Raw genomic sequence first — 27,431 nt, 5'->3', positions numbered from 1 at the left:
CATCTCATCAAAAATTTCTTAAATTGTTGAGGAGCTGTCAATTTGTAATGATATGCTTTCCAAAATTCTAGCTTTCACGTAAAAGCTTGAATTTTATCATCTATAACAAATGCTCTCAGGTATTTTCTTTGAAATAACAGTCTTGGGCCTTCTCAAAAATATACAACATCCATGGCTGCTTTGTATCCTAACTGTGTGCATATCTGTCTTTATCACTCACATTAGGTGGTATATTCCTTAGGAGTAAGGTATGTACTATCTTATTTGTCTTTGAATTATCTGCAGTATTAAACAGTGTCTTGATACATATTCATCAACTTTAATATGTTTAATGCCTAATATTACAGGAAGAATGCTCCTATAGAATAATTATTTTACTTTTGAATATTTTTTGCCTGTTTAAAATATTTAAAAATAGGTCAGTTTCCTCTATTCTTTCCTTCCTGCCTACCTTCCTTCCACACTACTTAATGAGCCCCAAGACCACTGAGATTTCTATTTGCCAACATGGATTCTAATTCCTCATCTGTCTACTCATTCTTAGACCAAGAATGATCACGACACCAATGCGAGGTACAAACACATCATGAAGGTTTCATTCTTTTATCTGAAATGCTTTTAAATTGTTTTAAGCTATACCAAACCCGTAATGAATATTATTTGCCTTGCCTGACTCTTTCTCAATCCCCTTTCATTCTCTATTTTTCTTAGATTTCTCCTTTTCCTACAAGGCCTGTGAATGGTGCCCATGAAAATGGTTTAGCATTAGCAGTGCAGCCAATGGACGTAAACAGACTGTTGATCAATTTATGGGGCAGTACCTGAAATCTCAGAAATACCTACTTGTACAAATCTTATTTTTCAATTCAGAGAAATGGTCTTTTAATGAAAGTAACTCATAATAAAGATAATCCTTCCAAAATGCCAAATATTCCTCCAGTTCAATTAAATTTCCCCTTTAAATTTGGTATGTATTGATATATATATTTATATTTCTCATTCAAATTTCCTGAGTAGCAAAAGGAAAGAAAATAAAAGTGGGTAAACTCAGTGTTGATGAGACAACGCACGTCCTAATTTTCTGCTTCCAAGAGATTAGATTGGTGTTATATAGGCTCTAAAGTGACTTGTCTTTCCCAACCCTTTTGAATTTCACCAGAAAATTCACAGAGTTTGAAAGTTATTTGATTCTAGCTGCTCAGTTACTTTTGTGGTAACTGGAGGCACAGTTTTGAGAACAATTCTTTTACTATCTCTTTACTTTTGAACATTACAGAAAAAATACATAAACAGTATCACATGATATAATTTCTCATCACTTGTGAGATAAACTATTGTTACTCAACCGAATATGATCATTGTAAAAATAATTTTGGATTCCTACTGGCCTCCACCGCTGATCTTTATTGTTTCCTACTTCTAAACAGCACTTTCTCTGTATTTCTTCCCTTTAGTGGCACTTTCCCTCCTCTTTAACTGCATAGTAAGCTCTCCTTCAGAGTTCTCTGTTGAATAAGCAATGTCTTCAGAGTAACCAACACTGCCCACAGCTGGGTCCCACAATGGCTCCATGCTGCTAACATTACATCTTTTGGAGGATTTGATCAGAGGGCTCTAGCTGCTATAAACACTGGTGTTATTCATAAAAACATGCAGAAGGAGGATTTTTGGCAGGATTTCTTTACCTGTTTCCCTAGCACAAAACACTGAAATAAATAGAGTGGGTCATGCACTGCCTGGCCTGTAATGCAAACTCAACAGCTTGACAAGTCAACAAAGGGCCCGTCCTCACCTCTCCAGCCACACAGAGGCTCCGAGGTTAGAGGCAAACACCATTTGGATACGTCTACATGGGGAGTTTAATGATCCTCATTAGTCAGCAATTGTGTGCAAACACTGTGAAGCCGGCCATCAAAGTTATCAAAGTCCGTATGACTGGTTACTGAACTGCACAAAGTTCAAAAGTTCCCTCACATGGCTCACTTATTTGCCTCAAAAGCCAACAGCCATTTTTTAAATGGTGACAAAACGATGCCATAGGTAAAGACTACTGTAAGCACCTCCATGAATGTTATATAAACTTCTTAACAGGGAAGTTCTTTGATGTCTGGGAGAAAACCCACTTTGATTAAAATATACATACACACACACACATATTCAAGCCACAACTTTTCTTCTTCAGATTTAGAACTTTGATCAATCTCAGAAATACCATGCACCTTTTGAGATACACATGAAACAGATTCCCATGTTGTACTGTAAACTAAGATTTCACTATATATTACTATAAAACCGGATCACTGTGTCTGTGATTATCTAAAACATCACAGTTTTGCTCTCTTACTTTTCTTGTAAAAGTCCTGGAAATACTAAGCCCAAGTGTGTCAGGCAGCCTCCTCCCACCCTGGTGGAGTGTCCTCGCAGCCTGGGTGGGCTCTGACTCGGACAGCTAACAGGATATCATGAAAACAACTGTGTGTGACACCCGAGCTTAGGTCATAAGAGACACTGCAGCTTCTGCCTTGCTCTCTTTTGGATCAGTTGCTCTGCGGAAGCCAGAGGCTAAGTCATGAGGACATTGCAGCTGCCTTAGGACAAGGCCCACGTGACCAGTAACTGAGGCCTCCTGCCAACAGCCATGTGTGAGCCCGCAGTGCATTCTCCAGCCCTGGTGAGGCCTTCCAGTGACTGAGGCCCTGGGCAGCAGCTTGACGGAGACTGGAGTCAGAACCACCCGAATTCCTGACCCACGGGAAACTAGGAAGTAGCACGTTTATTGCTTTAGCTGATAAGTTTTGGGGTCATTTGTTATATGTGGGAATAGAAAATTAATATACCAAGTATTTAATTTATCGCATTTAGGTATATAAACAAATATTCAGAATTTAGGAGAAATTATATTTTAGAGCATCGGTACTTAAAATGCCAAAGTGTAACACAGTCATTTCCATATTTCACATGTGATCAAAAGGAACAAATAACAAAGACAATTATGAGAATCAGTGCTATGTTGATTCTTCAAATCAATCATTATCCTTATTCTTCTTGATCCTCACAGCTCGACTTTCAGCATTCATATAATTAGCACATAACTGTAAATGGATTTAATTTCTCAAGCTCATGGCTTGCCTCTTGAATATTTACATCATCTTATCTTGTCATAGACCAAGTACATACCAAGTAGCAAACATTTTGTCTTTTAATTCAGGCATGACCTATTTGAAAAATGAAACAGATCGCATGAAGTAATTAGAGGCAAATATAGCCATTGTAGAATCTTCATTTCCAAAGAAGATACCCAAATGATTAGACTTCTATTGTCAAATGTTCAAAATCTGTAAAATACCCGAAAAGGGCATGAATACTTAGATAAATAATAAATAATGCATACTTCCTCATTTTTGCAAACAGATATACAAAAGGATAATTTAAAAAAAGAAATAAAGATGGTAACCTATAGGTCGAGGGGGATAAAGGTAGAGGGAAAGAGCAGAAAGCAAGATGTCTCTGAACATATTACATAGTTTCAACTTTGGGGGCAAGTAAATGTCTTACCTATTCAGAAAATTAAATTTATAAAATTGCCTACAAGTCAAAAATAAATGGAAAGGAAGGAACCTCAACGCATATCTTGTTGGTGACACAACCACACACACAGAATTATTTCAGGTGACTTAAGGAGGCCAGCACTTTGGACCTCCTCAGATTCTGCTCCACCCAAGTCTTTTCTGATCCTTCCTTGCTGGAAGCAATCACCTTGAACTTCTGTATCATCTGAGATGTATCTCTTATAGACTTTAACACTCTCTACCTCTATTATGATTGTTTACATCTACGTTCCTGAGAGAATAACCAACATCTGATTCAAATTTACCATTTGCACAAGTGTATCTCCTTCGACACAGTTTTACTATGTATATAATCAAAATTAGTATTTTTCAAATGCAAAACCACTTAAAAAATGTAAAACCATGAGGGTGTTGTCTAGAGCACTGTCAGGGTTCTTTTCAAAAACCAAATTCCCTGGAGTCAGAACTTCTAAAAGATTTTGGGATTTTAGAAAAGCTTCTGCTTCTCTCCAGCAAAGAAAGGCTACAGTTAGTAAAAAAAAAGCAAAACCAAATGAAACTGAACATTCAACACTGATGAAACTTCACTTTTAATACTCTCTGAGCCTGGAGTCTACAGAGGAGGATGAGATGCTTTTACATGAACATATGCTAAAGTTGCAAGTTAACCATAAAAGATAAACCTTCACTCATTCATTCATTCATTTTAGGATTAAATAACATCCCAGTTATTTGAAAACATTAAAAGCAGTAAGATGATATTCAGTGAACCTGAAAAATGAACAGGATTGTGATTAAGATTTGTATCTCACTGTAGTGTTATAATATTCAGTTATTCCTGAAGTCATGCTTGGAAAACCCAACACTACTACTTCAAAATATATTAAAATTTGATAATAGCTGCTGTGTCTTCACCAAAAACCACCAGGCTTTACATGAATTTTTATCTTTCTCAGTAAATAGCATGGAAAAAAATATCATATATATATTCTTATAGCATGTGATATATATAGAGATGTATACACACACATATATTTTTTTTCACCTTTGTGGACTAAAGAAGCAGAAGTAATTATTAAAATCCTAAGTAATACGGCATAGAGAGCTAAAGATGGGCAGTCAGTGAGTGTGCTCTGGAGGAAAAGCTACTCCCAGATTCAAAAAAAAGTAGATTCAAATTGAGGGGTGTCATTTTTCATCTATCCAGAGTATATGAGAGGTGCATCTGTTACTAGATAGATAATGCAAGTCTTTAAAAAAATCCACATTTCCCTTTTACATAGACTACAGAATGACCGACTTTACATTATTTAATAAAACACATTTGGAAACTTAGTCACTCCATCTGTAGGATCTTCCAATTCCTTTAAGCAACTTATTTTCAGCATCCTCTTATTACTCAAAGGACCTCTAAAGTTAGGCAGAATACCAAGAGTCACAGTTTAGGAAGGAGAAGCAATCTCTGACAGAAGATTTCAAGACCAAACGTAGCCTTCCCATTGTACTCCAGGGCTAAGAGTAAGCTTCCTCTATCCCCTTCAGCCCTCTTACTTAAGGGGTTTTTACTTGATAAAACCAACTCCTAATGTTACAGCCATTCTGGAAAAGTAACTCAATTAAACTTTATTTTGATACCACTTCAAATCTATGAAAGCTTGTTCAAACAGAGTGAAAATCAGTGTTATGGTTCAACAGATGAGAGACTGTTTCAGTCCGTGAATCCATCTCAACAAATATTTATCGCCCGTCTACTATGTCTCCTACCCTTGGGTGGCTGGGTTCAAGGTGAATGGGGCACACCCTCAATTTCCAAGAAACGGGGGAAGACAGTCACATAAAGGTAGATTGATAAAGCATACGAAGTTGAACAATTTGGATGAAAACAGTGTATTCTGGGCACTTGGCAGAAGGATGGCTAGCCTGGGGTAGGGGTGGGAAGGTGGGCTGTGATCACTTTCCCTAATGACAAGTGACAGTTTTAAAAGATGAATACGAGTGACTCCGATGAAGAGGCAGGGGGGCGGAGGCATTTGAGGCAGATGGGACAACCTGAGAAAAGGAATAAAGATGCAAAGCATCCTGTTCTGCATGGGAAACCGTAAGCAGTTTGGAAGTGCCACAACATATAAAGCATAAGCGTTCTAGACAGATTGCTCTGGAGGGACTAAGTATGGAGAACAGTTCTGAGAGGCCACAGGAAAGGAGAAGAGGGTAAGGAACTGACAAATATTGTCGGTAAGGTGGGGAGGGGCTAGGGACTGGTTGGTTGTCGGGTGGGTGAGGGGTTGGGAGTAAGGGAGGGAGGTATCCCCCTGCCTTGGGTTTCTGTGATGCTGGAGCTTTTACAGTTAGAGGGTAGAGCTTAGAGCTCAGATGGGTGTAGGGTGATCGGCGCTGGGTACTTGATTTGAAAAGTGGAAAACTGAAAAATCTGTTATTCTCTCTAGGAGGCAAAATAGCTCCAGTAGCTAAGGGCATTTGTGTTTCTGAGCTGAAGGCATCTTTGCTTGGTGGGGGAGGCAGTTCCAGAGGCCTGTGAATAGGCATCAACATCTTTCCTCCTCTGGTGCTGATGACTACTTGTGTCTAGACAAGGAGGAAGGACCCAAATTTGAAGATGGTGACTGGGAGGTATAAGAGTTCAGGTGACATTCAAAGGAGACCTCACAGGAAAGGGTCTTTCTCTTTCCTTAAGTTTTGTTCAAAACAACACTTTTGGAGCTGGGAGACATTCATGTCTTAATTTTCAGATGTCCCGTCTGGTGATATGACATAAATAAAATGTCCCAATTCTCCCAGTCAGAGTGCGTTTGTCTAATTTCAAATTACTCTAGAAACTAAGACAGCTTGAAAATGAAGGCTCTGATCTCATCATCAACAAATAAAAAGCATAGGGAGTATAAGGTTGGGGAAATAATGGTGTATTCAATTTGGAAAGGCCATGTTTGAGGTGCCTCTGGTCTTTCCAGATTTTCTAGCAGGTAACTGGGCAGACTAGTCTGCATTTTGGGGAGAAATCTGAGCTGGAAGTAAAGATTTGGGAATCATCATCACCTAATTTTGAAAAGAGTGAAAAAGAAACTTTAGGGAGAAAGAACAGAGTAGTAGGCCAAGGGCAAGAAGAGAAAGAAAAAGTCATCAAAGAAAGATAGAAGCAACGATGGAGAAAGAGAATCAGATGCACGTAGTACCAAGGAAAACAAGGAATAGAGAGTTTCATAAAGGGCTTGGTGGGAATAACGGTATCTGAAAAGCAGGAAGGATGAAGTCACAGGCCTGCAGCACCGCCTTGGGACGCATTTAATCATCTTAATGAGAAGCTTCAGAAAAGTCTCCAGGGCAGAAACCAGAGCGTAGGGAGTTTAGGAATAAAACTGGAAAAAAAAATTGGAAGAAAGTACATACAAGGAATATGCTTTGAGAAGCAAGAATGAGAAGAGGAAGTTACATGGCCTTTCCCTCATCTAGAGGGGGAGGCTGGTGAAGGTGGGAAGGTTTAGGATGGTAGAACCCAAGGCTGAAGGGAAGATACCAGAAGGAAGGAGAGAAAGATACAGAGGAGAAGAGATAAGGAAGGGAAAGAACTTCCGGGGTCGGGGTTGGGGGGGGGAGGGCGGGGTCAGGAAAGGTGGGGATGGAGAAGGAGCTGGTCCTGAAGATCAGGAGGGATGCTGGGCTCCTTGCTGGACCCTGGAGGACAAGCCATGAGGACAGATGCAGCTCTGGAACCCAGAAGAGTAAATCCAAATGGGGTAACGCGGCTAGTCAGTCCCCACGGTGATGTGTCCCTCAACCCAACCCATGTGTTCAGACTATGGCAGCCACATTTGAAAAAGGTTGCAATATTCTAAATGAGCGGTTCCCAACCTTTTTGGCACCAGGGACTGGTTTTGTGGAGGACAATTTTTCCACAGACAGGGGGTGGGGGGCAAGTGGGGGGGGTTGGTTCAAGCGATGGGGGCGGCAGATGGGGCTTCACTTGCTCACCCGCCGCTCACCTTCTGCTGTGCGGCCCAGCTCCTAACAGACCATGGACTGGTACCGGTCCGCGGCCTGGGGGTTGGGGACTCCTGTTCTAAATCAGAGGTCGGGCAGTGACACAAATTTCCATCTCACGAGCTACGAAGGCTGGAGTGGCAACAGGAAGGAAGAAGCATCACACTACGCCTCTAAAGTCTCTATGTAAGTATGTTAATGTTATAGCCCCTAAAAAGACAGGGAACAACAGAATGCAAAGAATTTAAATTTTCTATGTTGCTGTCAGTAATAGTACGAGTGTTCTCATCAGTAGGTATACATTCTCTTTAAACACTAGAAGTGTGAGTAGTTTGATCTTTAGGGGAAATTATAGTCAGATAGTATCCAAAAGGTTACCATGATATAGCTAAATTACCTCTGCCTGTCACAGGTTGAAGAACATTTAAATTCTGGAAGTCCGCATCAGCTTTGTCTAGATAACAAATCTTAAGTACCTTCCTATATTCACTCAATTAGTGATTTTGGGCCTTGATAACACTGCAGGGAGAAACTTTCCAACTATCATTCAAATCATATCTAAAAAGGTGGTCATAAATATTTTAAAACCTAAGTGAACTAATAAGACCTAGACCCATTAAGGATAAGATCTTTTACAACAAATTAAATAAAACAATTTATTGAAGTCTGGACTCAAGATAAGCTAGATTTACTAGCTGACCTTTTATTCATTTAAAGAACAAAATTAGCTCTAATTGCATTAGAATGGAATCCAGTAAATTTTCCCCAGTCTCGTAATGTGGCATCCATGTAAGGACTGTTGTAATTGTTTACAAGTAAGATGGAAATGCTTTGATTATAATCTTTCCAGTTGTTTTACTGGGTAGTAAAAACATTTCCCAAAACCTAAAGCCAGTTTTTCTGACAGCATACTATTTTCTTCTCTTTAATATACTGCATCTTTGGTGTTAATCAACAAACTATCATGTGCCAGAGGAAGAAATTAAACTGGGGGATTCCATCATAACTTTAGCTCAGTAAAAATGAGAGAGTGATATACGGAGGTTAAGATATCCTAGTCTGGAAAAATCAGAAAAGGGCTGAAGATCCGAGCAAGAAAAATTTGAACCACCTGCTTCCTCTTGGAATTATAACTGAGATATATGGGTTTGGGTCTGTTGAATTTATAAGTATAAAAGTTAGCAAGAATAATGTATACCACCCACAATTTGTGTTCTCATTGTTCAGCTGCTAGGAAGTTTCATTTGTAATGTTACCATCTTTCACTAGCGTTAAAAATAAGTCACTTGCCATAAATTTTAAATACAGTCACTCAAGATTTTTATTCTTATTTGTTTATTTATTTATTTTTCGGGGGGGGGGGTCACTGTTCTTTTTTTTTTTTTCGGTACGCGGTCCTCTCACTGTTGTGGCCTCTCCCGTTGCGGAACACAGGCTCCGGATGCGCAGGCTCAGCGGCCATGGCTCACGGGCCCAGCCGCTCCGCAGCATGTGAGATCTTCCCGGACCGGGGCACGAACCCGTGTCCCCTGCATTGGCAGGCGGACTCTGAACCACTGCGCCACCAGGGAAGCCCTGGGTCACTGTTCTTGTTAGTTAGCTTCTAATATAGGCAAAATAACCTATGAAATGTTTCAGTATCAGTGGCAAGTTAACCAGGGCAAAACAAAACTATCAACACTTTTCAATCTCTCTCTCTCTCTCTCTTTTTTTTTAAATCAAAGCAGACAGTTTTATCGGAAGGGAAACAAATTAAAAATAGAACAAAAGGCCTTCCAAATCTGACAGGATGATGGTCTGAAATGTTCTTAGTCTTTATTTCTAAAGGACCTTTTTTTAACCAATCAGCTTCCTTGCTCCGCCTCCTCAGTATACTTTTATAAAAATATGAACCTGATTGCCTTTCCCTAAATAAATAAGAACATATCAATTGTTTTTGCCTGCCCCTCATCCCGTATTCTGGTAGGAGAGTCCTTCTTTCCTTCTGGAACCTAACATTTCCCCTTCTAACAGGGCTCTCCCCCCTCCCACTGGGGCTGGTTCCTGGATGGGAACCCACAGCAGATGCTGTGAAAGGGGGGGCGGGCAGTTCAGCCTGTGAGCACTAAGAACCACACCAGCCAAGAGCAATTTGCACCATCTTTGCCACCACACAGAGGTTAGAGGGAGAAAAAGAAAGTGAACAGAGTCTTAATGACACTTTTTGAATCCTTGTTACCACTTTGACTAAAGCCAGTTTCTTTGAGCTAGTTTGATTAGGGTTTCTGCTACTTGCAACCAACAGTCCTGACTAATACAAAGAGAAAGTGAGTGTTTCAACTAGGGAAGGGAAGACTCCTTACAGAGGCACCTTCACTGAGTGTGCGTCTATGTTACATCCTTGGATCAGGGGTTGGTGTAAGAAACAGTCAAATAAAAAAAAGGTGTTCTTGCCATCTGGTTCCTTATGGAAATAAAATTTCAAATTTAGTGTCTTCAAAAACTTTGTCTCTCCTGAGATACTAAGAGGTACCTTCCTTTTTAAAACTGCATTTCACTCTGCACTTATTGCTAGGAAGCCATAATCATATTTCATGTGCAGCCATTTGCTTCTTTTTCCTCTCCTTGGCCTTGGTTTCCTAGTATTTTCTAGTATCTTTATGATCTCTCTTTAAGTCACCCTTAAATTTGTTTAGACTGGAAAAAAAATCTACATATGAATAAACGACATTTTAAGTGTAGGAAAAAATGTAGAAAGTGAGATAAAAATCATTTGCTATTATTTTTCTAAAGAACTTGTCACTAAAACACCACTATACACATTTCACCTATTATATGTCTTTCAGTGAAATCGGGCTACATAAAAATATAAAACGCTTACTTTCTTTAAAAATATTTTAAATGGTTATTTTTGTAATTGCCCATGGTTATCCTCTATTTCTGGCTGTCCTATCAAAAATAGTTAATCAGAAAAGTTTGGATCACAAAAAAGACAACAAATACCTGTACATATTTTACATTTTTAAAGGTTGAACATTATTTTTCAAGATTAGTGAGCAAAGTTTTAGCTCCCATTTTTATAGCATATATAAATAATTTAGAAATTACAAGTATTAAGAAGCCTCCTCCCAGGCATAAACTAAACTCTGTAAACTGCAATAAAAAAACGGAATTACTTACATGAAAAAAAAAGCGTCCAATTTTCAGCACCTCTGCTAAGAGAGGTCTGATTAATGAAAGAATTTCCTGAATTATAAAAAATACATAATACCATGAGTATTATAATACTCATAGCTGTGGTGATAAAATGTTAGCAGAAAGAAAACTGTAATTTGCAGCAGTAAAGTGGTCATTGAAAAATATCTCAGCATAATTTGCATATTTGGGGAAAAGGATTAAACTTGTGAAAGAGAATACTTATTGTGACCTCTCAGACAAAAGAAAATTTAGGATTATTAATGATAATGATATTGTTTTCATGAAAGGTACCATAAATGATTCTGTGTCACTTGATCAAATACAGTATCTAACTGGAACAAAAACTGAGCCTTACTGGATTTTTGGAGGGGCCCAATTCATTACCCCCTCCCTGGTGAGCTCACTGAATACGGGCAGCAATGTCCTGAGAGCAGGACCAGCTCCCAACTTCTCCAGTAGAGTAACCCTACCGACCAGACCAAAGCTCCCTGGCGGGAGAGCCACTCCGCCCTCAGAAGAGCCAAGGAACAGATGGAGAAAAGGACAGAGCTGCATCCCCAGTGCCAGGGAGACGACAGCATTAAAGATACATTTGAGAAATGTGAGGGGGAAAGAATGCTTAACCCCCTAAGCACTACCATTATTCACCCCCAAATCTTTACAAACCTTGAGCTTTTTTCTTAATACTTTACCAATACCTAAAGTTATCTTTTTTAATGAGAAGCTCCTTTAACAGAATTTTGAGCTTTATAAATATAACCACACATTTAATGTTCTGCCACGTCTTTCCCAACAATCCTATCTAAACAGTCCCACCCCTAAGGTACTCCCTTCCTCACGTTACTCTGCTCTATTTATATCCTTCATAGAAATAAATAAATGAACAAATGCCGAAAGTTAGCCCAATTTTCCTACACTTGCTCAAAATAAAGGGATGGTAAAACTGGGATAACAAATAACATGGCGACTGTGCTGCCATGTGCCCATCCCACAGTGGACATTACACGCACTGTACTCTCTGCCACCAAGTCCAGTGGGACCTCAAAATCCTGATCAATATGGCTCCAGGTGCTGCTCCTGGGCAAGCTGAAACCTACCTGCTTTCTCAGCATCAAGGCAAAACTTGACTGTTGGGCCATACTCAGTTATTTAATGATTTATTTGAATGTGTTGTTTCTCCCCATTCATATCACCCCCACAAACTACGGATGTTGAGATTGTAACTTCAGGGTTAGTATTTTAGTTTCATCTTCAATACAGACTAACAAGAACTCTGGGTCCCCATTACTGGGAGACCTATTAAAGGAATTTGAGGTCCTTGTAAAGTCACCCTGAGTTTTAACACTATCAGAAGGAGGCACTGGACTGACCACAGACCCTTTAGAATCCAGTTTCCAGGCACGTTAAATGAAGGGGAAAACAAGGGCCCTCTGTCTGGCTTCAAGGGACAATAATAGAGAATAGAGGAAATAATCTAACCTCAAAGTACCTTCCTGGATCACGGGTCAAAGGCATAATTTCTTTATAAGATTTAGAAACTAAATATTGTCTTAAAGATCTTCCAACGAGAGTGTATAATTTGAACCCTGTAAAGCTTTTTCTTTTTCCTGTAGTTTCAAAAGACTCTATTCTCTGCCTGTTCTTTAGCAGTAAACAACCCCTCCCCCTAGACTATTCAAACTCCTCCATTTGAATGCTAGTCTGCTCATTAATTCCACTTCAAAAGAGCATCACTACAACCCCCCCCCACCCTCGGCTGTATATAAACTAAGTAAAGGCACATTTATATGAATCTACCATCTCTTTTCCATTATTACTGCCAAGGAATAAGCCACGTATCCTTATGCTATGACAATAAAAGATTACTTTTAATTTCATATAATTTTTATGTTCATAAAATGTTACCTATCCTTCTTTTAATTTTTTTTCAACCATTCTTGGCTTGTGAGTCATAAAAAACAGACAGTAGGATGGACTGGCCCATGGCCATAGTTTGCTGACCCCTGATTTAGATTTAAAACAAAAAACCAGAAAACAAGTTAAAAAAAAAAAACCTTATTCATTAACTTATATTTTATATAAAATCCTATTGCTATGTGACTTGGGCCTCTTTTTCTCTCTCTTCTTAAGTTTAAAATGTAATATATTTCACTTAAGTTATTCCTTTGTTCATTATAAGTATTTCCTTGTGTCTGACTTTGGTCAAGTGATTAATTATTCATACGATATGGGAGTTATTTACCTAAATGTCAGAAAGTTTACATGTTACATAAAGTTATACTTTCAAGGACAATTTGTCTAGAATGTCTGAGTACTATAACTTCCGTAATACTGAACATTTTGTTCCAGAGTCATAGGATCTATTTCTCACATCTTCCAATATCTTAGGTATATGAGTGATTTATCGAGAGGAAAAGAAATTACTCAACAGAATAACTGAAAGATGCTTAAGGGTAGATGAGATGAATATTATTATCAGTGCCTTTTTACAAACCTTATTTCTCTAAAGGAATAAGCAAGCCAAACTTCCGTGTGAAAGGAAAGATGAAGTAATGGTGAGTTATGAGAAAACTGGAATAAATATGAACGGGTAGGAGAAAAGTAGTTGTCCAATGATAAATAAGAACATCTTCCCTTTAGAGTAGTGAACCCAAGTACAGGATTTCCAAGGAGATGGTAGGTACAGTTATTTTGGTTGGGTCTCTTTGTTAACTAGCCCTCTGTCCTCTGATGGCTGAGGGAGAAGGATGTTACTAAAATTTCTGTAGGTAGGATAGAGGGCACCAGCACCAATATTTGGTCTAAAAAGAGCTCAATCTACAGTATTTTTGTTATGTTTTCTAAGCTTGTCAGCAATACTACTGCCTACTGTCTAGGTCTCTACTGGCACAACCAAAATGAGTAACGTGGAAATTACACAGATAATTTAGGTAAGAAAAGCACAAACTATTCAGATTTTCTCTTTCAATATTCAGAAGAATATACACTCTCCTAGAAGGCCATGTTTGCCCTACACCACCACTCATCAGAATGATGCTGGGATTTTTCGTTGTATTACACTTAGAACTAACAGAAGCAGCGACTGCATAAAATACACGCTACACACAAACTTTAAGATGGAACGAACCATGAGAATGTAAAGCAAATTTCCTGTTGTCTACTCTACCTACTAAATAAATAAGTTCATGGCTACTACTTTCATTTTTATAGCTAAAAACTGAATGAAAGTTAAATGCCTTGTAAGCCTATTTTCTACATAATATTTGATTGTTTACAATATAAACTAATCCATTTTCAGGCTTACTGGTAAAACGTAAGGTTGTAAACTTGTACTTTGAGCTTGTAAAATTCATTTAAATGATGTATAATATGATTTTTAGAAGAATGATTTTCAACATGATTTACAAAAAAAAAAATCAATGCTTCATTACCCTACTAGGATTATATAATAGCACTTAGGCCTTAATTCATACCCTCAAAATGAATAAAAGAAACATAGCCAACTAATTTACTTTGAAGAAGGGTGGGTGGATGTGATGATTCCGTGAAAATTAAGAAAATAAACAGTAAACATGGGGTTTACATTTCCAGTTCTCTCTTAAAAAAAAAAAAGAGCAGACAATTCAGACTTCAGTTGTTACTATTATATACTGTTTCACCAAGCCTTTGGCAGTATCCTTGTTTTATATGCACAGAATAAAACCATGTGCCATCTGAGCAAGAAAAGAATCTTCATTCTTTGTCCTGGTGACAGAGAATACACACTTGAAAAGGTTTAACATTATATCCACCTGGGCGTAACATGGTAGTCAGTCCATTCAATACATAGTTTCTTATTTTTCAGATAACCAGAGCCTTACAAACTATGCAGAAACAATGTCTTGTGCTAGTCTTTACAAAAGAGAAAAAGTGCCAGAAAAAAAAAACAACAAAGAAACAAAGGATCCTATATGTTGAACAAAACAATAAGCATTAACTCTGAGGAAGAAACCAATAAAAATCTGAAAATGAAGACTTCTCAAAATACAGCTTGACCCTACTACATATTCACACTGGGAAAAGGTCTATAAGGAAAGAGTAGTGAAGGTTAAGTTCCATCTATTGCACTCTAACTGGAAAGGTCTGTACTTACATTTTGTCTTGGCCAGCTCCAACTCTGAGAGTCAATCTGGGGATCACTGGGCTTGGGGCTGGGACCACTGGCTCCACTTTTATCTGTTGAAGATATTATGTTAGAGTCAAATACATTTTTTTCAACAAAAGTACCTCCTCCCTTTTCTCCTACTTCCTCATCTCCACAAACTTGATAAGCCTTTAAGTTTCAAATGTGCCTAAAATGCTAGATGTAAAGATAAACTGGGCTATTTTGTTTTCGTTTCCCAACAACTGAAGCCTACCAGGCAACATGGGAAATTCCATAAACTTTAAACACTTTAGTAAATATGGGAGTTATTTCTGCATTTTCTTAGTTTTGACTAATTTCTTGTATTTTATTGTTAGAATTTTTAAACAGAAACTGTTACCTGGGTCATTCAGTGGAACGTTTAAGTAACTGCCAGACTTAACAAAAACAGAAAAAAATGCAGTCATAGCTTCACTATAAGATAAAATGAATCTATTTACGGGTCTTGAAAAACATTAAACTCATCTCATGTTTACAGTGTCATAAAAGAAAACCAACACACCAAGTGTAATTACAGCACTGAACTGTTCCATTTTTTGGCTAGCAGAAAAATGATCTAAAATATTGTACAAGACAAAACATATTTATTTAGAAAGAATTTATGGCAAAGGCAATAACTGCTGAATAAGTTGAAGATCTCACAAATATTTGAGCTAATAATCAGAAAGGGAATACACAAATTAAGTATGGTGTTAAAGGGATTCTCCACAACTTCTGGCTTGAAGATCCTATATAGAACAATTGACACTTTGAATGAACAAAATGAACAAGAGATGTGCAGTTCAAATTATTATCTACATCAGAGTTTTCCGGCATTTTTGGTGGGATGGCTCCTTGGTGGTCCCAGGCACGGCCAGATGTTTAACATCCCTGGCTCGGGTACAACTACATGCCAGTAGGACACTGCTAGTCACTGTGACAACTAGTGAAAACCACTGATTTATATATTTCAAGCTCAAGAGTTAAATCATAACAGTGCAGTGGTTCTAAAGGGGAAGGAATTTATAACATAGTGCTCAGTATAGTATATCATATAATCAATATATTGCACATTGATCAAATCTATCATTTTTTTCATATGTTTTTACCTGCCCCCTTCTTGAGTTGTTGTTTTTTTTAATCCCACCGTCACATCAAGATCTATGACTTCGATCATTCTCTTGAACAGTGCATGGTACGCAGGAGGTACTCAACCAATGTCTGTTGAATGAACCACTTATCCTGCAAGCACCCTCAACTCCCTTGCCTCTCAGTCATTTCACCATTCATCCAGGACCAATCTAAAATCATTCTCTAGGGCACGGAGTAATTCCAAAGAAAATATTTAAAACTGTACAAACTTCTGCCATCAAAACTCCAATTTCATCTGTGCCTTTAATACTTTCTGCTTATTTGGATCCCAGCTAAACTAGTTAAGAGCAGAGACCATGCCTGTTCTGTTTGTTGCTATTTCCCAGTGCCTATTGTAGGGTCTGACACATAAGTGCTTAAGATATATTTTAAAAATGAATCGGAAGCAATTATTTACAGCTTTTAAGACCCATCCCATGAGTTCCTTCCTCTTTTGCCCTTCAAACCCCACAGGAAAAAATACTGAGGCCACTAAGCAGAACTCCTTCAATTCCCTACAAACTTCTCTGTGCTCACAATTACACTAGAGTCCATCTCCTCCAGTCTTCGAAAGACTTCCTTATTTGTAGCATCTTCAACTTCTCAGTTCCACTCATTATTTTCATCTAGCTTTCAAATGCGCTCAACTCCATCCTTTAACAAACTTACCTCCCCTTCAACCTCTCGCTGACGACCTCTCACACTTTCTAGTCTCCACTTCATCGTCTGCATTTCTCCATTTCTCCTTCATTCCTCACCCAACTCCACTCTACTTTCTGGCCCAACCACGCCACTAAACCACTCCTTCTAGACACTCAATCTTTCCGAATGTCCCGTCTGTTTCTTCACTGAGGTCTTCATCACGCTCCTTCCCTGTCCCTAGCAAAGTCCTCTCCTCTCGTCATCCCATGCTTTCTCCACTGACCTCATCCATGTCCATGGTTTCAATCCTAAGTTGTTGGTTTAAATTTTTTTTTTTTTTGGCCATGCCACGTGGCTTGCGGGATCTTAGTTCCCCCACCAGGGATCGAAGCCAGGCCCCCTGCAGTGACAGCACCGAGTCCTAACCACTGGACCGTCAGGGAATTCCCTCAATCCTGTTTTCAATATGGCATGTCTTCAACATCTCCCTCTCTAGACCAGCACTGATTGGAACTAAGACCAAAACATAATGCTGCCCACTGAACATTTTCAGCTAAATATCCTATAAGGATTTCATCTCATTACATCTAAATCTTAACTTATCAACTCCCCCACGAAAACCTGCTCCTCTAAATGGTCTCACTTTTGGCAGATGTCTCTCTTATTTGCCCAGTTCTTAGTCCAGTGGTTTTCCTCAAGGCCTCGGGGGTCAAGGGTCACTGAGGAGGGGGAAAATTTTTGTGTCCACTTTCTCCTCTATTGTTTTTGAACACAGGGTTCTATATCTAAACAAATCTGAAAACCAGTGGTCTAGCCTATTTTGTAAACTACTAAGGCTTCTATATTTTTCTCACCATTCTGTGTTATCTGTGGGAAAATAAACAAATACATCCAAAACAAACATTTATGAAACACTTAATGTTTGCCCGGCATTGTGTTTGGCTATTTTCCAGATGTTCTCATTTAGGTTCTTTAACAAACCGGTTGGGGTATGGTTTCCATTTTACAGAGAAACTGATCATACAAGAAGCAACCATTTTTCCTTTCTTTCCTGTTTCTTTTTCCTTTTCTGTTTTCAGGTCACAAAAATAGCAAAACTAGGACTGAATACAACTTTTTTTAATTCAGAGAATGAAAAATTATATAAAGTTCCTATATTTCTTCAATTCTAAAAAATTTTAGGATCACACACTCCTAATTGACCTGAGTACTGGGAGTAATATTCCATGTTCCTTCAACCCACAATACTATTATTGAAGCACTTAAATAACACTTTCTTAAGCTTTATTAAAAAATAAAGCTCTTTGCCCTAACTTTCAAAAAATCTTCTTCACTATTATTATGCTTCACATTGTATTTTGATCCATTGCTATTACCACACTACACAATAATTATAACTTAACCTGTACAGCACTTCACAAAGTGTGTCCTATACACATAATCCAATTTGATCTTCATAACTCTATAAGGTAGGTGTGGAAGCTATTATTACTCACATGTACTAAGGGCTCAGAAAGATTAAGTGGTTTGGCCAGTTACAAAGTTAGTAAGTAAATGATTGAAATCCAGTTCTCCTGGCACCAAATTCATCCTCTGTTCTACCATACTACTCGTGACTCTTTGCCAAACATTTCTGAGTCCTTTTGTCTGGTAATGCTGATGTCTTGCATGGAGCTATTTAGTTTCTTTGTCAATGTCTTTTATGATGAATGACATATACTTGTGAGATGTCTAGGGTACATTGTAAAATATATTTTTTTCTCTATGTTATTTACACCATGTAACAGGTGTAAACGGGACTGTCCCAGGCAAACCAGGACATATTGCAACACTACCTAAAAATAGTTAAATACTTTAATTTCATTCTTAAAGAAGTTAAAGCAGATTTAACTTAAAGGTAAAATTCAAGCAAGCATAGATAAAGACCAATAAGGATGCTAACTAACAATGTAGATATAGAAAGTACAGTTTCTAAATAAAAAGTTCTCACCAGACTTTTGTTTATGTTAACTTTATCTGAATGCCCACCCAAATAAAAACACAGGGATGTTTCCTACAATCATGAAATAATTTCTCATGTGTCCATCCCAGCAATCAACAAACTAAATGACAATGACTTCAATTACTTACCGCCATCTTTTAATGGCATGAAGCGAAAATCTGGGGGAGACACGAGCTTGTAAGGGTTAAAATAAAAGAACAGTACTTTAGAGCGATGCTGAGAATTGGGGCACGCAGAAGAGCATTTACAGTGGATTACTAAGCTTCCCAATTCACCAAAGAGGCAAAGTCCAGTAATATAAGACTCCTTTGTAGCTAACTAAAAATACATTGTCAGTGGATTTGTCCAGTTTTATGTATAAGCAATACTTCTTTCACCTGAACTAATACTAGTAGTCATATAAGCCCCTTATTGCCATGTGCTGCATTTTTTTTGCTAATCTTCAAGGATTTAGCTTCTTTGCCACATACCTCAGGGCACCAACTGATAAAGCTCTAACTCTCCATTTTTCCGGGACACCAGCAGTGCGGCCTTGCAAAAAATGAAAATCGCTCAAGAGATTTAAAGGGGAAATTTATTTTTAAAATCCTGACTTGAAGCAAAGAGGTGGATTTTTAAAAAGCTTATCTATAAGGAATCAGTTTAAATTTAAATTCTATCTTGGAACTCTCATGCATTCCAGCTTTAAAGTTTATCTCCTGACAGGGACTTTCTGAAAAGGTAATGGGCAGCTTTGTCAATATAATCTGGCCAAGTTTTACTTTCTATTTTTTTAAATGTTAAACTTCTTTCATTAAAACAAAACAAAACAAAACCAAACCTATGTATGTGTGCTAGGTAGGGTGGCAGCAAGTTCAGCCAGCACTAGTTCAGATGTCTATCTATGCTAATATGTCAGAAAAACACCCAGAAATACTACTGGTGAAAAGCTGAATTTAAAAACCGAATATTTTAGATGCTGAACTATGACAAATGGTAACCATCCTGTTGTCTTTCTTAACGATGAAAGTCTGTGCATTATTTCCATTCAGAAACATAGTCTAACACTGATAGTCTGTTTAAAATATTCAACAGACAGAAGATCTATGGCTGTGGTGAAGTATAACAAGTGGGATCCCGCGAGGACAATGAAACAGGACTCGGGCTTTCAGTAAGTGTTCAGTTCATTCCTCTGAAGCCTTGGGGATGGACTTCAGGAAACTTCGATAAATTCAAACATACTCACTTAAACATTAAGTTACTGGCTTCCCCTTGGAACAAATAGTTATAAGCAACAGCAGGGAATATTTCCCCCTTCTTACTGGGGTTATTTTATTTACTGAAAACCCTTCATTTCACTAGTTAATCATGAAAGCTGATGAGAAAAGGCTGGAAACGAGTCAACAGTACTTTACATAGAAAGGAAAGACGATGGAGACCTTCTGTCAAAGGCACAAACCAGGAAGACCACTTCTCATTCTCTAAAAAACAAACTGTTTAAGTTCAATAAAAGATTATTTCAGGGCAGATGCTAAGGGATTTGGGGATAGACTGGAGAAACATGAGACATTTTAATTGTTCTGATGACTGAAATCATTCAAGCTTTGAGGACCGCCACTGCCTGTCCTTAAAAATATGGCAGCTGAATGGGAGCTCACTATGGGCTGATCAGGGACTAAAGTTTTCTAAAAATCACGATGGCCCTTTACTCTAGATTGTGAGCCATTCTCATCCCCCTCACCAGCTTCCATCGTGGGCCTGAGAAGCCCACGGGCTTTAACCAGACAGGCCTGGGTCATGTCACAGCTTGTCTGCAAGTTACCCTACCTCCCTGTGCAGTTTTCTCAACTGAGGAACAGGAGCAACGGTCTCACCCCCTCAGAGCTGTTGGCCAGGCCTGACAAGGACCAAGCAGACTCACTCATTAAATACCAAGTGTGTGCTGATGTCATTTACCATCTGGGTTAGTTCACTTAATTGCCAATGTTAGCTCAAATAAAACAATTGATCAGCCAACAGGAGAAAAACGGGGGTGGGGGCGTGGGGCACTCCATTACAGAAGTATGAGCTTTCCATTATAAACAGATCCCAATTATCTCTGGGTTGATTATCAGCGTTATTGGTTATTGTAAAGAAACTGGATTGTCAGAGTCCATGTATCTTAAATGACACAAACTAGTCTTCACTCAGTGTTTCCTATGAGAAGGCAGAAGAGAAAGCCTTTTAAGCCAAAATATTCTTAGAGCACATATAAAAACTATTGTTTTTAAACAGAGGGAAAGCATACTTTATAATGATGCGGTCTCTTCCCGGTGTCGAATGGGAGGAGGGAGAGAGGGAAGGAAGCAGAGGGTCAGAGGTTAGGAGAAGCTGGTGAGCAACTAAGAAGTGGCAGAGCTGAGACCCAAAACCAGGTCAGTCTGACTGCCAAAGCCCAGGCTCTTCAAGGCCCAGTATTGGGCCCTTTTATCTACAGTCTGTGACGTCATCGTTTTGGGGTGAAACTCTACCAGGTCTTCTCAGATCATACTCCAATAAGAGCATAAAGACATATTTCCAAGTTCGACAGATGGATTTTGGCTTGTCTTCTATACAAGGTTATATGAACCTTCAATTCCACTAACATAAACGAGACATTTTCTTATTTATTTTTTTACTGAAAATACCACAAGTAAAAAGAGCCATGGTTTGAAATAAAGTAATGTAATACATACACTGACACAAACACAAACACAAAATTATAATAAAAATTTAAACTGCTCTGAAATTTTCTATTAGGTTTATCACAGCTAAAGCTATTATGGTCAAGTTTGTGACTGTTTAACACGTTGCTCTTAGTATGTTTTCCATAAAAAGTTACTTTGGTTCTACTTGAAACAGACGAAAGACAACATTTCTAACCCTGACTGATGCATATTACTGCCCATAAAGGGGAATTAGAAGACTGCATAAATCGCCATACTCTGGATTATTACCACTACTAGAAAGTGATTTTTCCTTCTGAGGGTGCATCACTGAACTAGGTGCCATAAATTATTTCACTTAATCCATTTTTAAGTTAAATGTAGGAAAGGAGAGTGGTTAAGAACATTAGTTATAGCAGCTGATGATGGCCTGGGTTGAAATTGTGGTTCCTGTTCAACCACTTATTGGGTGTGTGATCCTGGGCAAATTTATTCATCTCTCTAAGCCTCAGATTCTTATCTCAAAGTGACAGTAATTACAGTATCTACCTGATAGAGTTGTGATAAGGAACTAAACTTATATATGGTGTTTAGCATACAGTAAATACTCAATAAATGTTAACTATTACTCTCTGCAGTTTTTTAAAAAGTGTTATTATCATATCCCACTTTAAAGACGAAATGCTGGGAAATTCCTTGGCGGTCCAGTGGTTAAGACTCCATGCTTCCTCTGCAGGGGGTGCGGGTTCGATCCCTGGTCGGGGCATATCCTGCATGCCGCACGGTGCGGCCAAAAAGATAAAATAAAATAAAATGAAAAATAAAGATGAAATGCCTACAGATTAAAGAACTAAAACACCTGCCTCAGATCTGCCCGATTCCAAAGCCCGAGGCTCCTTCTAACTACCATGCAGATTCCCGTTTAATTAATGGGATCTTTATTGGTTCTTGTATTGATAAAAGTGGGTATGACTGGTAAAAACTTTATAGGTAGGTAAAGTAAATATGGGGAGGTTTTTCTTTTAATTGAAAAACAATGCCCTTGCTTGCTGATCCAGGTCCGTGTCCAGGACAGTTGCTTCTGTGAGCTGGTGAGGAGGAGCCGGAGGAAGGAAACCACGGCCCTCGGCCTTCTGACTGCAGACATTTTCTTGGGGCAGCTTATATATGCCTTGTTTTGATTTACTCTTGTTGTCTTCTGTGCGTATGTAAGAAAATCCTTAGATCATATGCAACCCAATTTCAGGTCTATTTTCATTTACTCATATGGCTTGATACTTAGGGGGATTAAGTGGGGTTGAAAAAAGAGAAGTCCAATGTTTAAGTTAATATCTCAATTTCTACTCCTTGTCAATGGCATCCCACAGGTTACAATAGATTTACCCTTTCCTAGCTGCGCAAAGGGCTAACATTTAAAAGAATGCCCAGGAAGCAGACATAATTTTTCAACACTGGAACCACAGCTGACTCACCCTGTCACACACAGGTCAGTCACCAGGGTCCAATGAAGCAGCCGCCTCTATTCAGGTTTCTATGTTTTAGGGGTTGATTCAAAATGGAATAATAAAACTCGCCATCACCATCACCGCATTCTCCACTTATTCAGCATTTACTTATGCGCCAGAAATGGTATAAGCAGGTCTCAGATGTTATCTCATTTAATCCTCACCTAAGCCACTTGCCCAAGTTCACAGGGCTGAAAAAGTCGGGATGGGAACTCAGGTTTAACTCCAGAGACAATAACGTTTATTATTTTTAAAGCCCTGATGGCTGACTTTTGTAAGTTTTTATCTTTAAAAACTGATCCATAACCATCAAAACTGATACAAGGACTTGTATTCCTCTGTTAGGTGAAGTCTGTGCGACTCATAACTGACCCTTTGCTTCTAGCCAAGATGGTCTGAGAGACATGTCCTTGCCAAAGTCAGGTAGGTGCTGAGGAAAAGCATGGGCTGCTGTTACCAGCTAACCTGATGGGCTTTACTGAAGTTCACAGTGGCCTCTGAAACACCTCTACTGACTTTCCAGAGGTGAGATGGTGATGAAAGCAACAGTACTCTGATGTGCTGAGGGCTCATTTGCCAAGTTACTAGGTACCTGATGGGTAAGCGGCTAATTGCTGCCGGGCAGGATCACCAGCCGTAAACATTTCAAAACGGGAAGTAAGTCTGTGTGTAAATGACCCGGCTCTTGCTGGTTGTATGACCTTGATCCTGGACAAGTCACTCAGGCTGTTTCTCATCCATAATGGTTGATAATAATACCTGCTGGACCTGTGTCATGGGTGTGTCGGGGGAGACACTAAGGTACGCGGAAGTGTTTTAAAATCTTCCGGGTACCATGGAAAAATAACACAATGATAAAGTGATTTCAAAAATGGAAAAAAGAGTTGGATTTCTGTATCTTGCTAACTTGCTGATGTTCAGTTATTAATATCAGAATTTCCATTCTACTGCCTTATATTTTAGAATAATAGCTAAGGGGGACAGAGAAAGAAAAAAGTTAGGCAGAAAAATGTGAGAGGTTAGCTAGCTCGTCAGCTAAACTAATCTTCCCAGTTAAGTCTGAAATGGAAAACACTGCAAAAGTATGGATAATGGAGCTGCTGTAGGTCAAATACAGCATATTTTATCATGTGGAAAAAATTCCTAGGTATGATTTTGTAGCCACCCTCAAAGAGGAATGCTCCCAGAGGGCAGGGAAAGACTACCTGAGGATCTGTACATATGGCACCAGACACTTAGACACTTTTAAAGAAAATTTAAAAGAAATTTCTCCATCAACAAGTCAACCACTATAACCCAAATAACTGTGGACAGAGAGCAAAGCTATAAAAGCAGAGGTCGCATCTTGTGCCCAAAGGATCGAGGTCCTGGTTGCTACAAAGTGCATGATGAACATCAGTTTCTTTGGCTATATTCTACGGAAGCCTGATTTACTTACATGGGAAAATACTTAGAATTAGTTTCTACCCACCAACCAGGCTGCCAGATGAGCTAGATACTCAGAGACATGTCCTAATCTTATTAAAGCAGAAAAGAGGGACTTCCTGGTGGTGCAGTGGTTAAGAATCCGCCTGCCAGTGTAGGGGACACAGGTTCGATCCCTGGTCCAGGAAGATCCCGCATGCCGCGGAGCAACTAAGCCTGTGAGCCACAACTCCTGAGCCTGCGTGCCACAACTACTGAAGCCTGCATGCCTAGAGCCCATGCTCTTCAACAAGAGAAGCCACTGCAATGAGAAGCCTGCGCACCGCAATGAAGAGTAGCCCCCTCTCACTGCAACTAGAGAAAGCCTGCATGCAGCCACAAATAAGATAAATAAATAAATTTTTAAAAATCCTGTTTAAAAAAAAAAAGCAGAAAATAGAAGAATAAGAGATGCTGCAGAAAGCAGAAGACAGGCATAACCTTAAATACTTGCAAAAATGGCTCACCAAACAAAACAGAATCAGTGAGCAAGGACTCCATGGGCCTTGCTGTCTTTTTAGGACAGCGCCATGGTTTTACCTGCTCCTAGAAAACTGGGTGCTGCCTTTTCCGGGTATCTAATATTTGGGTACAAATTAGTATGCTGCAGACCTGATAATTACAAAAATATTATTCACTGTTGAAGATTACAGATCTTTACAAACTGCCAGAGATTAGTGTGGTTAACAGAGAGTTGATGGTCTGTGATTAGATTGCTCTTAGGCTATGAATTTTTAACGTTTTCCAATGTATCGGGGGGTTGATGACAAGTTTATGGGTTTGAGAATTAAAATTAAATTTTGTAACGCATTACAGACGTGTTTCCAGTTAAGCTCTGGGTGATTTACATCTGAAAAAGACAGACAATTGCTGGCTTTGTTTACCTGTGCTTTCAACAGAACTTGGATCAGACAGGGCCCCCAAGGATAAAGTGCTTACTTTTTCATGCTTGTGTCTCTCCTTCTCTTTCTCCCTCTTCTCTCTCTCTCGCTTCTCCTTCTCCCTCTCCTTCTCCTTCTTCTCCTTCTCTCTCTCTTTCTTTTTCTTCTTCTCCTTTTTGTCCTTTTTCCTTTCTTTCTCCTTGGGCTTCTCTTTCTCTTCGAACAGCTTCTCGGGAAGCATGGGTGTCAAGGAGGGCAGCATGGCCGGGATCCTCACGGGAGCCGCGGGGCTGAACAGGGGCAGCGCCACGTCCTTGGGGGGCAGGGCCAGGGGGGCTGGGGCAGCCTTCAGCCTCTCTTCTCGGCCTTTATCTTTCGCTTTCTCTTTGTCCCGCTTCTCTTTATCCTTTTTGCCTTTTTCTCTCTCTTTCTTCTTGTCTTTGTGCTTCTCCTTTTCCCTTCTCACCATTCCATCTTTCAATCTTGCTTTTGGATCCACATCTTCAAAGTCCTTTATCTTAAACTTGTAGGGATCTCCCTCTTCGTCTTTGAGAAAGTCCTTCCAGGGATACTTGGCTTCCTTGCTGGTCTCCTTCCCTTTCTCCTTCTCTTTGCTTCTCTCCTTGCTTTTGTCCCTGTCCCTCTCCTTATCTCTCTGCTTCTCTTTCTTCTTCATCTTCACCTTCACTTCCTTTTTCAGCTTCTTTTTGACGTCCGTGGAGGCCGGCGCTTTGGGTTTCTCCTCGTATACCTTGTACAGCGGCTCAGGGGTGGGAGGAGAGACTGAAGGGGAGGAGATGTAAGGGAAACTGGGGGGCACGCTGGGAGGGGTCCCCATCTTGGCTTTCCGGACCACCTCGTCGATGGATGCGTCCATCGTCCAGGAATTGTCAGAACTTGAAGTTCCGCCTGAAAGAGGGAGAGGGGTGGACCCGGACTTGGGGAAGTTGCTGGAGGAAGTGGAAGCTTTTGGGGTAGCACATTCTGAACCTGAAATCCTCTTAGGGCTGGTAAAAATGTCTCCTTCTGACTCGGATCCAGAAGAAAACTCGAAAGGGTCTGGCTCCCGTTCAGCACAAGCCCGTGCAATCACAGCATCAATAGAGTCGTCAATGGTCTTATCAGTCACGACGGCCTTTTTCGGCTGATTCTCATGGTTCAGTTTCCCAGCATCAGGGGCTGTTTGTATTTGTTTCACCTGAATGGTCTCTTTACTAATTTTTTCACTTATTGTAGCTGAAGGAGTCCTGTTAGGGGTGTCGGGTCTGATGGGTACTTGGGGAATGTGAGTGATGACCTTGGGACTCTTGGGGCTTTTGGGGCTCTTTGAACGTCCAGGAGACTTCTTTTCTTTGGATATCGTTTTTGGAGACCGAATAGGACTTCCGACCATTGCTGGTGACGGAGTTGTTTTGGGTGATTTAGTCTTCTGCCCTGGAGAACTGGTTTTAGTCTTTGTTTTAGGTGTAAACGACCTCGCTTCCAACGGTTTTGCGGTTGGCAGCTGTGATTTTGCCACTGGAGCTAACATTGGCGGCTCTGGTGACGGAGGAGCTAGGTCCGTGCTGTCCTGGACGTGGACGGGGGACAGCATTGGTGGGATCTTCTGGGGGTTTATTGAGCTGAGTGGCTCTCGAGCCTCCAGTAACACCACGTCCAGGGTGTCCCCTTTAGTGCTTAGCAGGCGTGGCCGCTTCATCGTGGGCATTTCTTCAGCTTCCGGACTGTCCAGCGGTCTCTTACCCAAGAAGTTCTCATCATTGATAATTTCCTCCTCTTCCAGTTCATCATCTTCTTCCAAGGGAACCTGCATGGCTTCTGCTGATGTGCCCCCATCGGTGGGCACCTGCTCTTCTTCTTCTTCTGGTGAAAGAAGAAAAATGAAGTGTTATTATAATATACATATATATAAAACCTAAGAAATAAAAACAATGCTTCAAACATGATTTCTAAGAAAGAAAGGAAATTATTGACAGTTGTTGGAGAGTACAGTGGTAAGTTTTCTAGAACCTTCCAAACTTGCAAGCTGTCGTGCTTTGAAGAGCGGCAACCAGTGACAGGAGATATACAAACCGTTTTCCTTTCTAGTGGTGTGGCTCTAAATGCAGGATCTGGAGTTTGCTAAGGATTTCCTGTTTGCCCTCTGCTTCCTTAATTAATTCTTTTCCTAACTCGACTAAATACTGCCTTTCTGTTTTCCGCCTCCTCTTACGTACACGTGTACACACACACACACACA

At 39.6% G+C, this 27,431-nt stretch overlaps 1 protein-coding gene across 3 annotated transcripts in view; it reads right to left on the bottom strand.

Moving 5' to 3' along the window:
* TAF3 (TATA-box binding protein associated factor 3) overlaps positions 1–27,431 on the bottom strand; it is a 152,435-nt gene that overhangs the window by 11,668 nt on the left and 113,336 nt on the right. Inside the window, exons 3-4 of one of the 3 annotated variants that reach the window (XM_060097594.1) lie at positions 25,251–27,055; positions 14,875–14,957 (exon numbers count right to left, since the gene is read on the bottom strand). In XM_060097594.1, the coding sequence (XP_059953577.1) occupies positions 14,875–14,957; positions 25,251–27,055 (1,888 nt within the window). Of the gene's footprint in view, positions 1–14,874; positions 14,958–21,467; positions 22,113–25,250; positions 27,056–27,431 lie in introns of those variants that run through there. The other 2 variants (XM_060097592.1, XM_060097593.1) reach the window with 2 other exon arrangements.

The sequence above is a fragment of the Mesoplodon densirostris genome, chromosome 4, assembly GCF_025265405.1.
Source record: "Mesoplodon densirostris isolate mMesDen1 chromosome 4, mMesDen1 primary haplotype, whole genome shotgun sequence".
Lineage (NCBI taxonomy): Eukaryota > Metazoa > Chordata > Mammalia > Artiodactyla > Ziphiidae > Mesoplodon > Mesoplodon densirostris.
The sequence above is the reverse complement of the archived record's forward strand: the minus strand, read 5'-3'. Positions and strand labels throughout refer to the sequence as shown.